Raw genomic sequence first — 12,625 nt, 5'->3', positions numbered from 1 at the left:
GCTTTTTCGACGACTCGCCGAAGGAGTGTGTGACGAATTTCACTAGCAGATGGTTGTCTAAGCCTGTGACGGCTGCTCGAATAATCAAACGGCCGTCACAGGCGATACGGAAGGTTCACAAACCAAACTAAATTCGAAACGCGCGCCGAACCGGACTACTCGGCGGAGGAGTACATATGCAGTAGCTCCGCCCCCGTAGCCTTTCCTTCATTGCCAACAAGTTGTCCGCGAATCGGAAGCGAAACCAAACTTAGTTATTAGTTAAAACGCTTTCAGGATTCAGATTAATTTATGTGTGGGTTAGAGGTCTAAAACTTTCATTCGTGAAAAAAACTTTAACAATTTGCTTTATTGGGCTGGTTGGTGCCCCATGGTAGACGAAGAATAAAAACAGTGCTAAACACGGGACGAGAAGAGGACACAGCACCGTGTATGTGTCCCTTTTCGTGCCGTGTTTAGCGCTGTTTTTATTCTTCGTCTACGATTCATGAAAACATTGTGAAAAACGTGAAAATTTTCTATCAGTAACAATTATATAGTAACAATCCATCGTCATTGAGAACACGTTTTATCACAACATGGCCGCTGGCCCAATCGCCGAGCGAAATCAAGGTTTGCGTTTTGTTCAACTAATTTCAACTTTAGTAAGCTTGTGGTCAGCAGTTTAATTGTGTGGAGATTATTTGTACTGTGTGTCGAGGTTCAAGTGGTCTTGTCTTGCTAACCTTTTGAGTAATATGCGCTGTTTGCTGTCGGCATGTGGTCCGTGTAATCGTCGGGAATACGTTTAGGTGATCGGTTAAATTTAATTACTGAATCGTTATTTAAGTGACTAGAATGCATCAGTAAAAGGGGCTGAACCCATGGCACAATGTTCCAGTAGTTGCCATGCTGAATTTAAGTGTGAAGTAACTTTAGTTGACGTTTGCCGGCACTGGGTAGCTGCGAAAAAAAGTACTGACACCTGAGTTTACGTGACACTGGCTTCGCACACGGTGTATTTGATCGCTATTGAGATCGACCTGTAGCGCATTTGCCTATCACCATTGAATTTATTTCTCAGCCTGTAAAAAGGAGCCAGTTGCGGCAAAGAAATCCGATTGCGTCCGAAAGTGCCTTCGCGTCATTTGCAATTAAAACACGGTTTAGCACCTCCGACTTTTGCCTTCGCGTGCCGATGTTCGTGCCGTGCACTCGAAATGATGCAGTTACTGGTGAATCCACTGCGCGTTGAAAACGAGCTTCACGCGCGCGCTGGGTTTGAATGTCCAATCAAGACAGAATTTCAGGCTTGAAGTGAAAGAAAAGGTAGGAGGGAAAGCCCGCATCTTTCTTCCCCCTTCGCGCTCAACCTCCACTTGTGAGAGAATGCTAAAGAAGGTCTTATCGAGATGCTCCAGCGCGTGTTCCTCGCATCGCATGTGCATCTTTTGTCGTGTAACTGGTGCTTTGCAAGTGTTGCACTTTTTAATGTCGGGACACTTTCTTTATTAACGTAGCAGCGCTGCAGGACATGAAATAAGTGCTCACATATTTCCACCAAATTTTAACAGAGTACTGACACAATCTTGAGACATCGCAAAAGGGCTCCATGTTTATAAACGGGTAGGCGCCGTCGACATACTGTGGCGCTTGTAGCGACGTCGCGGCGCGTAGGCTCCGCCCAGCCCAAGCTCGCCACCGCCCTCTATGATCACGTGACAATTGGCACAGCAGCTTTGCAGCTGCTGTGCCAGTTGTCACGTGGTCTCAGAAGTGCACATACAAAAGCTATGTTGACGTGCAACTCTACCTCTGATAACCTCAACAACATTAGGTATCTTTACGCCACAAATGTGGCTGATTCGCGAAATGCCATTGACGTTCCTGTAGTCTAGGTCACACGTGTATTTTAATTTGTTACCTAATGCAAGAATGGACTTCCTAGCCCCGCAAGACGCTATTTGCTACGGTATGAAAATGCGCGGAGTAAAAATACAAACAGGTCCATAATCGTTACGGTAAATAGTACAAAAACAAATTTGCCGGGTTAGTTACTCATTCAAACTTAAAGGGCGATATTGGTGACACTTTAACTGGCGATTCAGCATCGTAACATATTAAACAATTGCTACATGCCATGGACAAGGCTGCTATATATCTGTCAGGTTCGCCATGCCGAACCTGACAGAAATGTAGATATGCTCATGGGTTGCGGCTCCGCCCGTACGCTGAAATCGAGACCGCGAAGGCCTATAGCCCGTAAACAGACTCAGAACATTTCACACTTGCAGTTTGTCTGTGGAGTCTGACAGACATGGAAATGTCTTAATGCGTATCGCAGCCAGAACAGCAGTGTCCAATCCGCTTGTGTTGCATTTGACATCGCAGCCGCACACAACATGAAAAGTACAGCCGAAGTCGTGCTTTAATTCGCTGCTGCATTAATGAACCTAGCCACACCTTTAGTACATGCGAATACTACAAAATCATTTTGAGCCCTCTGACTTCCACATTTTTCAGTCGTGATGAATTTTCCGCATATTACAATGCTATCCACACCGCTTACATATATGCTCTGAGGTAAGCATGCTTGCAATGGCTCCACACAAGGCTTATGCCAAAAAATGCTATGCGAGACTTTACAATGACACACTTTGGACAAACCTAACCGTTTTCATTATAAAACGAGCTGCGCAAACCACTCAATTTTTGTCACATCACCGATGAACCGGCGTCGCAGACGAGTTCTCATGTTTAACAGCTGCGGCCAATTTCTTGCGACGGTCTTCGTAACAAGAAAGCGGACAGTGCCTTCCTGCATAAGTAGCCGCAACGCATCTCGTCAGTACACCGTTTTTTTCTTCATTGCACGACGGTAAGCAGTGCACGAACCAGCGAAAATGTGGCAGCAACACGGCAGGCACTGCGTCTTTTGCCTACCGCGCGAAACTAAATGCCCGACGACAGCGCCACTGCATTTTCATGACTATGTCCGGTGCAATTCGTCTATACATAGTGTGCACGTGCGTCATGCAGCGCCCTTTCGTCACTTCCAGAATGCACCGCTGACATGCCTGGGTACCTAATGACGCGGTCGCCGACCGCTGCTGTGTTGTTTCCTCGTGCTTGCGCCCGCTCAGTTCGGCCTCACGATGCAAGCTTGTGCAATTATCAACTGCTGGTGAAGCAAGTCAATTTTGCAGCCCACAAACAGGGAGCAAAGCGTCGGGGTGTTCTCTTTGCCGAAAGTTATTATCCGACATTGTGAACACACATTGCGACTTCCTGAAAACCACCGGCGTGTTTGGCTGGCGCAGATTAAAAGCAATGACTTGAAGAGCCTTGATAATTTCGCGTCTTCAGACGCAACTTCAATATGTGTGAGTGTTATCCAAGCACTTCCATGTAAACAAGATAGCTTATACCATGATTACCTACAAACTTCGCCATGACCACTGCGTGCCTCCTTCACACGCTGACGCGTGTGAAGCAGGCTGCTGAAACCATGATGACTAACGCGGGGGTTGGGGGGCTGCATTGAAACAAACAGTGAAAATGGATGTGAAACAAACAAACTTAATTCACTGGCGGTCTGAAGTATAGTGCAATTAAGTCCCCTAGGTTAACATTCCGATCAGTCAGGTAAACTCTCCGTTCATGATTAAACTCGGTACAACGGACACATATACAAACGAATACACGAGGACTCTCCATTCTTTCTAACCTTTGATGAAATCCTTAAAACAGTCTCCATCATTTTCGGAGGCTCCACTGTACATTAGCGCACAACAACAGAATAAAATGCAACGGAAAAAAGGGGCACGAATATACCAGACAGAAAAAGTGATAGGCATTACCGGTACGTACCGCGCGAAGTCTCTACCTTGCACTCACATAATCTTTTTCCCGGCTGTTTCCACAAAATGCCGATCAAAGCCTTAGCATCAAAACATATGGAAAGTCTCAATTTTGCGCTGCATGAACTACTTTGTAGCGTGGACAGTATCTGTAAACTTACCTAGCTCAGCAGGATGACTCGTTTTCGATGGGAGCTGTTTTGCTCCACTTATCCACTCGTAAAATATTGTGGCCTGGAGGTACTTTGGGTATGACTTGTCCTTGGGCCACATAATTTGTAGTGAAAACAGGTAATGTGCCCACGTAGGTCGGGGCAGGCAAGAAGCAGGAGTCTGTGGTGACATCTCTGCTGATGAAAATCCGGACAGGTCGACGTGTCACACATCTTGATCCTATAGTCTCGTATCGAGCGAACATTCGAGGTCTTCCTGGTCCAATGAGCTCATCGGAGTACGACAACAAAAAACCGCGCTGTTTGATGTTCAAAATTGCGCACAGCAACAGCTGACAACCCCTCAACACCTCGTGCTGCAACACGTGTACTGAAGCAGGTAGCCAGGGATGGCAGGAGAGGGCGACAGCGGCGGAAATGACGTCACATGAACAGTGTTAACGCTCTCCACATACCAGGTTAGGCAACACGTATACAATATTTGACGTTGGTTTTAAAATTTTGTCGTTGAACATCTGCAAGCCAGCCCCATCGCAATGGACGTTATCCTGACAAGTCAACACAGTTCCACTGAGTTTGCGAATTCTGCGTCCTGCATGCAGTCTAAATCACAGCTGTCGGGGTCACTGGACGACAACTCACTCATCGTTGTTTGTGTGCACCACGAGCAGATGACCAATCTGTGCGAGTTGCTTTCTTCCCATGACATCACGCTTCGATGACACGTCATGGAGAAGCTGCCCCCTCGACATCGAACCGAAAATGTTTTTTTAAGGTAGCAGTATTACAAACAGATTCCGTGTATTCCCAGGCACCAAATACTTGTTTAGGGTTCTCGACACCAGTGTTCTTATTTAGAACAACAATGCAAAAATATTTAAATTCATGTCATACCCCTTTAAGCGGGGCGGGAAATTCAAATGTACCGAGAGCCCGCACAGCTAACTTTCATCCGGATATCATTGTGTGTATGCAGTTAGATGCTTTTACAGTGCCTGGCTGCTGGTTACTTTTTAATTAACATGCCGATATGTTGCCATTTTTCTGCTTCATGCACGATCACGCGCCAAAGATAGAATGAGAAGCTTGTTGTAAAGTACACGAAATGTATATAAGGCATATGCACAGCGCCAATTTCTTCATAATACTAGGCCATGACAGTTCACCGGTGTCCACCAGTCAGCAACAGTTTAGCTTTGTCTCGAGCAGTGCAGAAGAGTGACCGGGCAAAAAGTGTTTCATCAATGTCTTGTGCACTACCCGAGTCCAACGATGGCACGAACGCGTTATTTGACATTCGGCTAGCAGTCTTGGAACTTCCATGTGCAGAATGACACGGGCACCATAAGTGTCCTTCACTTACCAAGTGATGGCCGAGCAACGGTATCACTGAAGCCCATTTAGGCAAGTCTTCGTTAGGCCTTCACTGTTCGTGTCCCGTACATTGTCAATGATATTTCAAGAATATGTTGGCAGTGGGTGCATACCTTTTCAGATGCCACCATCTATGTGGGAGGCCTGGATGAGAAGGTGTCGGACACGATCCTGTGGGAGCTGTTTGTCCAGGCGGGACCAGTCGGTGAGTTGCTTTGCTCTAGAACAATAAAAGGGTGGATACGTGTGCTGGTCTAGTTTAGGGTCATCAGCAATGGCATTCAGCCACTGAAGGCATCTTGAGGCAGAGGCCCTGCCTGCCTGGCATGCATGCTCGCTGTCAGGTTCCCCAAGATGCAAGGTGTTGCACAAGTACCCTGCATGCACCCGAACTCCTACGACGTTTCTGGATTGCAAAATCTTACCTGTGCCCCCAATCAGTGTCTTCATCCTACAGGACCAAATCATGCCGAGTTGGTCATGCCCTGTTGCACTTCCATTTGTGTTGGCTTCGATGTAAACTAACCACACCTGCTCTCTAATAACCACTACCATGACCACTGAGAACATCAATCAAGGCAGTACTGCTGATTGAAAAATGATATTTCATAGTGCTTGAAGTAGTGTTCTCCCTCCTAAACAAAGTTTTAGAATTTTATTCATGAAAAGTGGTTATAAATAGTATGTGCGTACATCCAAGCTCTCCCAATTTGCCCAAGAGACTCCCAAAGCTTGAGCAACCCTCCCACAATTCTCCCAAAAGAACAGCCCTTACCCCACTGCGTAAAAAAAATAATAACAGCGGACCACCTCGGTTCCAGAATTTTTAACCTTGGTCTATTGTCGTGGAAGGCTTGTCACTTGCGCCGCTGTGCATTAGTGTCATGCGGAAATGTGTACTAACATTAGGAAGGGGCAACAAGATGTCATGGGACACTGTGCATTTCATCCTTCACACTTATGCATGCACCGTAAAATTATGACTACTAGTATGATTTTCGCAATGTGCGTGTTCGGGCTAGTTGGTAATCCATGATTTCTTCTTTAGTGGAAAAAACTTTCTAAACAACTTGTATGATCACTGGCTTCTAAAAACATCACTGGCAGAACTGTCTGGGATGCTGCTGCTGCCCAAGAAACAATAAATAAAAACGCACACCAGTTTTATTTGTTGAGAAAGGGTATGACTTGGCGCCTCCACCCCATGCAGCGGGCGTGTCCTTAAAGGGCCAGTAAACAGGCACCGACTTTCTTTTACACCCCCCAAACATGCTCACCAATTCGTATAGTAGACCGCGGCGATCACATTTTCCGAATATTACAGCGCTGTGCGCTGCGCAACCCTCCATTTCGAAAACAATTCCCGCACCTCTTTCCTTCGCCTGACCAATCCCCCTCGAACGCACAGTGACGCAAACTTGCCCTGGGGACGTACCACTCAAGCTCGTCGAATAGTCTAAACCAGGTCTCAACAAGTTACCGTCAATTCCTGTTCCCACCCATCGCTACGAAACTGCACCTTGTTTCTTGGCCCTGCGTTGATCTGGTTTGGCTACGCAGTTGTTGGGTTGTCACGTGTATATTCCTCGCACTGCATAGCACCTGCACGCACTTCACCTTCGACATGAGCAACACGTGGAGGAAGCGTTGTTCAGTTGTCGGCTGCAAATTGAGCGCAGAGAGGGGGAATCTCCGGTAGCTCGGATGGGTTGCGCTTGCTTGGTTTTCCACTGCACTCATTGCAATCTGGAAGCTTCCCAGACATTTGGGCGCGGTTTACAAAAGGCAGTGGCTATACGTGTAATGAATCGGTTACATAGAAAAACAAAAAGGAGTGCACGTGGCATTGCCCCCCTCTGAAAAAGCATCGTCTCGATGCTTAAAACAGAACATGGAAAGGGAAAAAATATGCATACACAAGGAAAACAATGATAAAGAAAGCGAAACGTAGAGTCCTCAGGTTCGCTAATGCATATAAAATGGTTTAAGGCGCACGACATGGATGACTTCAGGTCGTGTGCGGCGCCGCTGAGAGTTTGTAATGCCGTCTGGGATGACCTCGTAGTCCAGAGTGCCAAGACGTTGAAGTACCTTGTATGGGCCGAAGTATCGCCAACGAAGTTTTTCACTTAGTCCACGTCGGCGTATAGGTCCGGACCTAGACGCGGTTGCCGGGCTGGTATTCCACGAAGCGTCGCTGAAGATTGTAACGGCGGCTGTCAGTCATCTGCTTCTTGATGCGTAGGCGGGCAAGGTGTCGGAGTGGTCTTCATCCAGGTGGTCCTCGTCACTGACGGTTGGCAGCATGACATCAAGCGTAGTCGAGGGGCTCCTTCCGTAAACTGGCTTGAATGGCGTCATGTGCGTTGTTTCTTGCACTGCCATATTTTAAGCGAATGTTATGTATGGAAGGATGGCGTCCCATGTCTTGTTTTCGACATCAACGTACATGGCCAGCATGTCAGCGATGGTCTTATTTAGACGCTCGGTGAGGTCATTGGTCTGTGAGGGTAGGCGGGGTACAGTGGTGGCTTGTCTGGCTGTATCCCAAGATCGCCTTCATTAAGTCAGCAGTAAAGGCCGTGCCTCTGTCGGTGATGAGGACTTCTGGGGCGCCATGACAAACGACAATGTTCTGAACGAAGAACTTGGCTACCTCGGCGACACTTCCTTTAGGCAGGGCCCTGGTTTCGGCATAGCGGGTGAGGTAGTCCATGGCTACGATGATCTACTTGTCGGTTGACGTCGACGTTGGAAATTCCCCAGCAAATCCTTCCCGATCTGCTGGAAGGGTCTACGAGGTCAATGGATGGCTGAAGAAATCCCACTTGCCTTGTCGACAGTGTCTTGCGTCGCTGACAGTCCCGGCATATCCTCACATAACGAGATGTCAGCGGTTAGGCGTGGCCAGTAGTACTTTTCTTGTATCCTTGTGAGTGGGCGAGAAAAACCGAGGTGCCTAGCCGTCAGGTCGTCGTGCAGGGTCTGCAGAATTTCTGGTTGCAGTGTTGAAGGTACAACAGCAAAGTAGTTGGCTCGGGCCGGCGAGAAGTTTTTCTTTTCGAGGATGTCGTTCTGCAAGAAAAACGACGCCAATCCTTGCCTGGAAACCTTGGGTACAACGGTGGTCTTGCCTTTCAAGTACTCTGCCAGGCATCTCAGTTCCGGGTCGGTTTGCTGTTTTTCGGCGAAGTCATTGGCACTTATGGGTCCCAAGAAGCTGTCTTGACGGCAATGGTGACGCTTAATGATGGCAAAAATGGCGGCAACGGTGACGCTAAAAATCCGTCGAGAGCGTACATATAATTGCTATCGCAATAAAAAGAAACTTTAATTATGGCAGCTTCGCACTAGTGGTGCCAAGCCTGAAGGAAGAGTCTCTTTATTTTGTCCTTTCTTTGTTCTATTTCTTTCTCTTTCTCTTTGCGCTCTTCCTGTCTTTCTTTCTCTTGCCTTTCCCTCTCTGTCTATTTATTGCTTCTTTCTTTCTGTCTTTCTTTCTGCTTCTGTCTCTCTATTTCTATCTTCCTTTCTTTCAGTCTTGCTCTCTGTTTTCTCTATCTCTTTTTCGTTTCTTATCGTTTTCTTCTCTCTCTCTGTCTTTTTCTGCCTTTTTATTTTTTTATGTATTTATTCCCGTTCTTTCTCTTTCTATTGCTACCTTTCTTTCTCTATTTTCCTCTCTTTCCTACTCTCTCCCTTTCACGTGCTCCACTTCGCCGAGCAGAGTTTTCGTTTGACGCTCGTACCTGCTATACTTGGTTGTGGGGCTTGCCCCAATTTCTGTCGCTCGTACTCACCTGATGAGTTTTGGTTTTGCACGACGGAGCACAAGTTGCTGATAGCTTAAACAGCTTCGCTGTTAAAAAATGAGGAGCCATTCCACTGTGTAAGCTGGACCCAGCGAAGCCTTTTAGTGCCTGCCAGTTTGGTATGTAAGGCCAAGTTGTTAACGGCCGGTTAACGCACATTACGCATTATTTTTTTGCACTGCTCTCTAGAGGGCACTAGGGAATGCCCTAGCCGTATACAGCTTCGCTGTAAAAGGAAAACGAAGTTTGTTAAATCATGTGTAGGGGGGGGGGGGTCCCGTTGAACACACTTTCGGACACTTTTGTGGATGCTTGGCTTAAAGCATTCTCGATCTTCCAGGTAACCTACGCATGAGCGAGCGATAGTCTGGAAGAGTGCGAGAATGCTCTTGCTACAGCACAGACAGGGCCTCAGAAGGAGGGGAGGGAGTGTCGGAAGAAGTTGGCTTTCTGAGCTCAGCTAAGTGACGTCATGTTGCGCCCAGCGATGCAATCTATCGAAGAGAAAAAGAACCAGGCCTTTGCCTTTGAGTCGCTTTAGGGGAATGCATTGGCGATAGTGTGAAACTTTAGCATTGAAACACTGTTGTATGTTGCGGCATTTGTCTACCACTTCTGCTGATAATTACGTAGATGTATTTAGGGTTTATGTCATAAAGTACAGTTTCCAGTATCCAGTATTTTGTTTATTTGGCAATTTTGAAAAAAACGTCGCTGAATAGGTCATTCGAGAACACTCAAGTGCATGACGCCATTATTTTTGCATTATTAAGTGAAATACAGAGGGCTCCCGGGATGATTTTCTCCGTGAGATTTGCAATGAATTGAAATATTTCTAGGTCTTCATAAGAACCCTATAATAATTATTCAGGTCTTTGAATGTAAATGCAGCATGCTTCTCCAGTGTACTTCAGGATGTGAAATTAGCTGCTCCAGCATGCTCCAAGATGCAAAATTAGCTGCTCCAAAGTTCTCCAAGATGGAACTTTTTGCTGCTCCAGAGTGCTCCAAAATGAAAATTTTGCTGCTCCAAAAATTGCTCCAAATCAGAAGTCCTCGGTAGCATCGCTGGGTAAACTGCGTGAGTGTATCTATCGCTAATCATGAGGGTGTAGACTGTACCGCACGCTCCGCTGCTGGCATTTAATTCGGCACCGATAGTACGTGTAATGTGCGTCCAACTCGCCCAATCCACGCTACTTGTCTGCAATAACACGCTGGTCAGTGAATTTATCGATTTTATTTCGTCGGTAAATGTTGTACACTGGTCCACCTGACGATGAGCGAAGGTGAATTTTCATTCGACTCAAGTGCTGTTTATACAACACTAAGTTTTTTGAATAAGCCCTAAAATTGATTGCGCTCCTCTTCCAAAGCAGCGTAGACTCTCGTTAACTCTCTTGGTGAGACTTTTACGCTTTCACATTAGACATGTCAACGCCACCCAGCCCACTGAGTTATGCCACTAACTCAGGGACATAATCCCGAGCGCGATGGCTGTGGGTAGCTAGAAGATACATTAAACGTAAATGTTTCTCAACCTTCTGTGAGGCCGGCAGCCACTTAAAGAACTATTGCTAGAAGAAAATACAGTTAGTAGTCGAAGAGTGTCGTGCGACACGAGCGAACTATAATGAAAATGCAGCTGCTCTAGCCAGAGCCTAGCAGACAACAAAAGGCAAATCCCCCTGCTTGCGTCACAGAGCGCCGTTCGCAGCGCCGCCATCGGTAGCATGCGAGGCGAATTGCCTCTTCATTGCCTTGGACTGAGCCATGGTGCCATCCTTCAGGACCCTTTTTAGTCGGGGGAAGAAAACGATATCTGACGGAGGGATATTGGGCTCTAGGACGGCTGGGGAAGCTGTGTGATGCCATGATTGGTCAGGAAAGGAAGTCCATGACAGCAAAGGCAGTGTAGTTCAGTGCATCGGAGCCTCCATGATGCAGCGATTGCTCAACGGATGCAGCCAAATTGGAATCCGCCTTAGTGGATTCCAATTCTTTTAAATAAGGGCATTTTCTTTAAAGGGACCCTGCAACACTTTTCCAAGTATCCATAGATTTGGCTTCACTAAAGGAGTTTATTGCCTCATGAATCGACCATCGCAAAATTTTTAGAATCCGTCAAGTACGAGCGGAGTTAGTCAAGTATGAGCGGAGTTACGGAGATTTGTTGTACGCTGTAATTGCTTTCTCTCTTCACTCGTCCTGACGAACACACTGGAAGCTAAGCAGGGAGGGATGGCATGGGGGAAAGAAGTCACAACATCACACACACGTCATTACCTTGAGCACTTTTTTTTTATGCGCGGCCTACTTTCAGTGTGATGGTGAGCAGGCACGTGGTGGTTTCTCATGGTGGCTGCAGTAATTATATGCAGCCCACAGTGCTCAAATCAGATCAGCCAATGGCTGTGAATTTGGGTATATGGCATCATTTGTAGAAAGAAGAGAAAACGATTTAAAATTTATTGTCAATTCCAGGTCGCATGCTGCACTATAGTGGTTGGCTAGCGTGTTCTCAGGAGCCTCGACTACCAATCGGCAGCGTTTTCTGACCATACTGAGAAAGTGTTACAGTGCCTGGGGGTTCAGCGGGGGTGGATACCGGGTCGTTAGGCATGTCAGCATTAATGGAGATACCCCACTTCGGACACCATATTCAGAGGAACGAGGTGGACTGCTGGCAAGTGGAAACCAAAAACTTTATCCCCTGTCTCCAAATCCCCTTATATACATGACATTTAGTGCATGGTACATAAGCCCCCTTATGGCCACATGCTTCAAGGCATACTGGTAGGGACCTCTACAATTTTGACCATGTACAGTGGACTCCTCTGTGCTGATTGATGATGAAATATTGTTCCCCTTCTAATCTGTTGAATACTGCATTGACCTTTTGCATTTGTGTGGTATGCAGTAAACGTGCACATGCCCAAGGACCGGGTGACTGGCCACCACCAGGGTTACGGCTTTGTGGAGTTTCTAGGAGAGGAGGACGCTGACTATGCCATCAAGATCATGAACATGATCAAGTTATACGGAAAGCCCATCCGCGTCAACAAGGTATGCATTTCCAAAGCATGCAACTCGTCTAGTCGATCTTCGACGAGTACTTTGCGATGAAATCAGGGATGCCAAGTCAAGCCCTGCTTCACGGAGATTGTTACAAGTTTCCCCACAACAATGCATAGTGTGCATTTCTGGCCAATCACCAATTATGGCACTGAGTGCACACGGGTGTGTAATTTCATCTTGAGATGTTCTCATGACTGTTAGATTGGTCTATAGACAATTGAAAATGCAGAAAAAAAATTAGACAGCCAATCTGCCAAACAGCATGCTGCCATGCCATATTTTGCATATTGCTTGATCTATGTTCACTATACGGCAGAATAGGCTCCACAGTTAAAAATAAAGAACTGGG

The 12,625-nt window shown here is 46.7% G+C and overlaps 1 protein-coding gene across 1 annotated transcript; it reads left to right on the top strand.

Annotated features, from left to right (window-relative positions):
• Window positions 1–526: 526 nt before the first annotated feature.
• On the top strand, window positions 527–12,264 carry LOC119378320 (splicing factor 3B subunit 4-like; the record flags this gene model as incomplete). Its single annotated transcript, XM_037647494.2, has 3 exons — window positions 527–612; window positions 5,508–5,591; window positions 12,119–12,264. Coding segments are annotated over exons 1-3 (264 nt in total), but the record flags the coding sequence as incomplete, so codon positions are not given.
• Between the last annotated feature and the right edge of the window lie 361 nt (window positions 12,265–12,625).

This window comes from Rhipicephalus sanguineus, unplaced genomic scaffold (assembly GCF_013339695.2).
Source record: "Rhipicephalus sanguineus isolate Rsan-2018 unplaced genomic scaffold, BIME_Rsan_1.4 Seq780, whole genome shotgun sequence".
NCBI lineage: Eukaryota > Metazoa > Arthropoda > Arachnida > Ixodida > Ixodidae > Rhipicephalus > Rhipicephalus sanguineus.
Note: the sequence above shows the minus strand (reverse complement) of the source record. Positions and strands in the feature narration are given on the sequence as shown.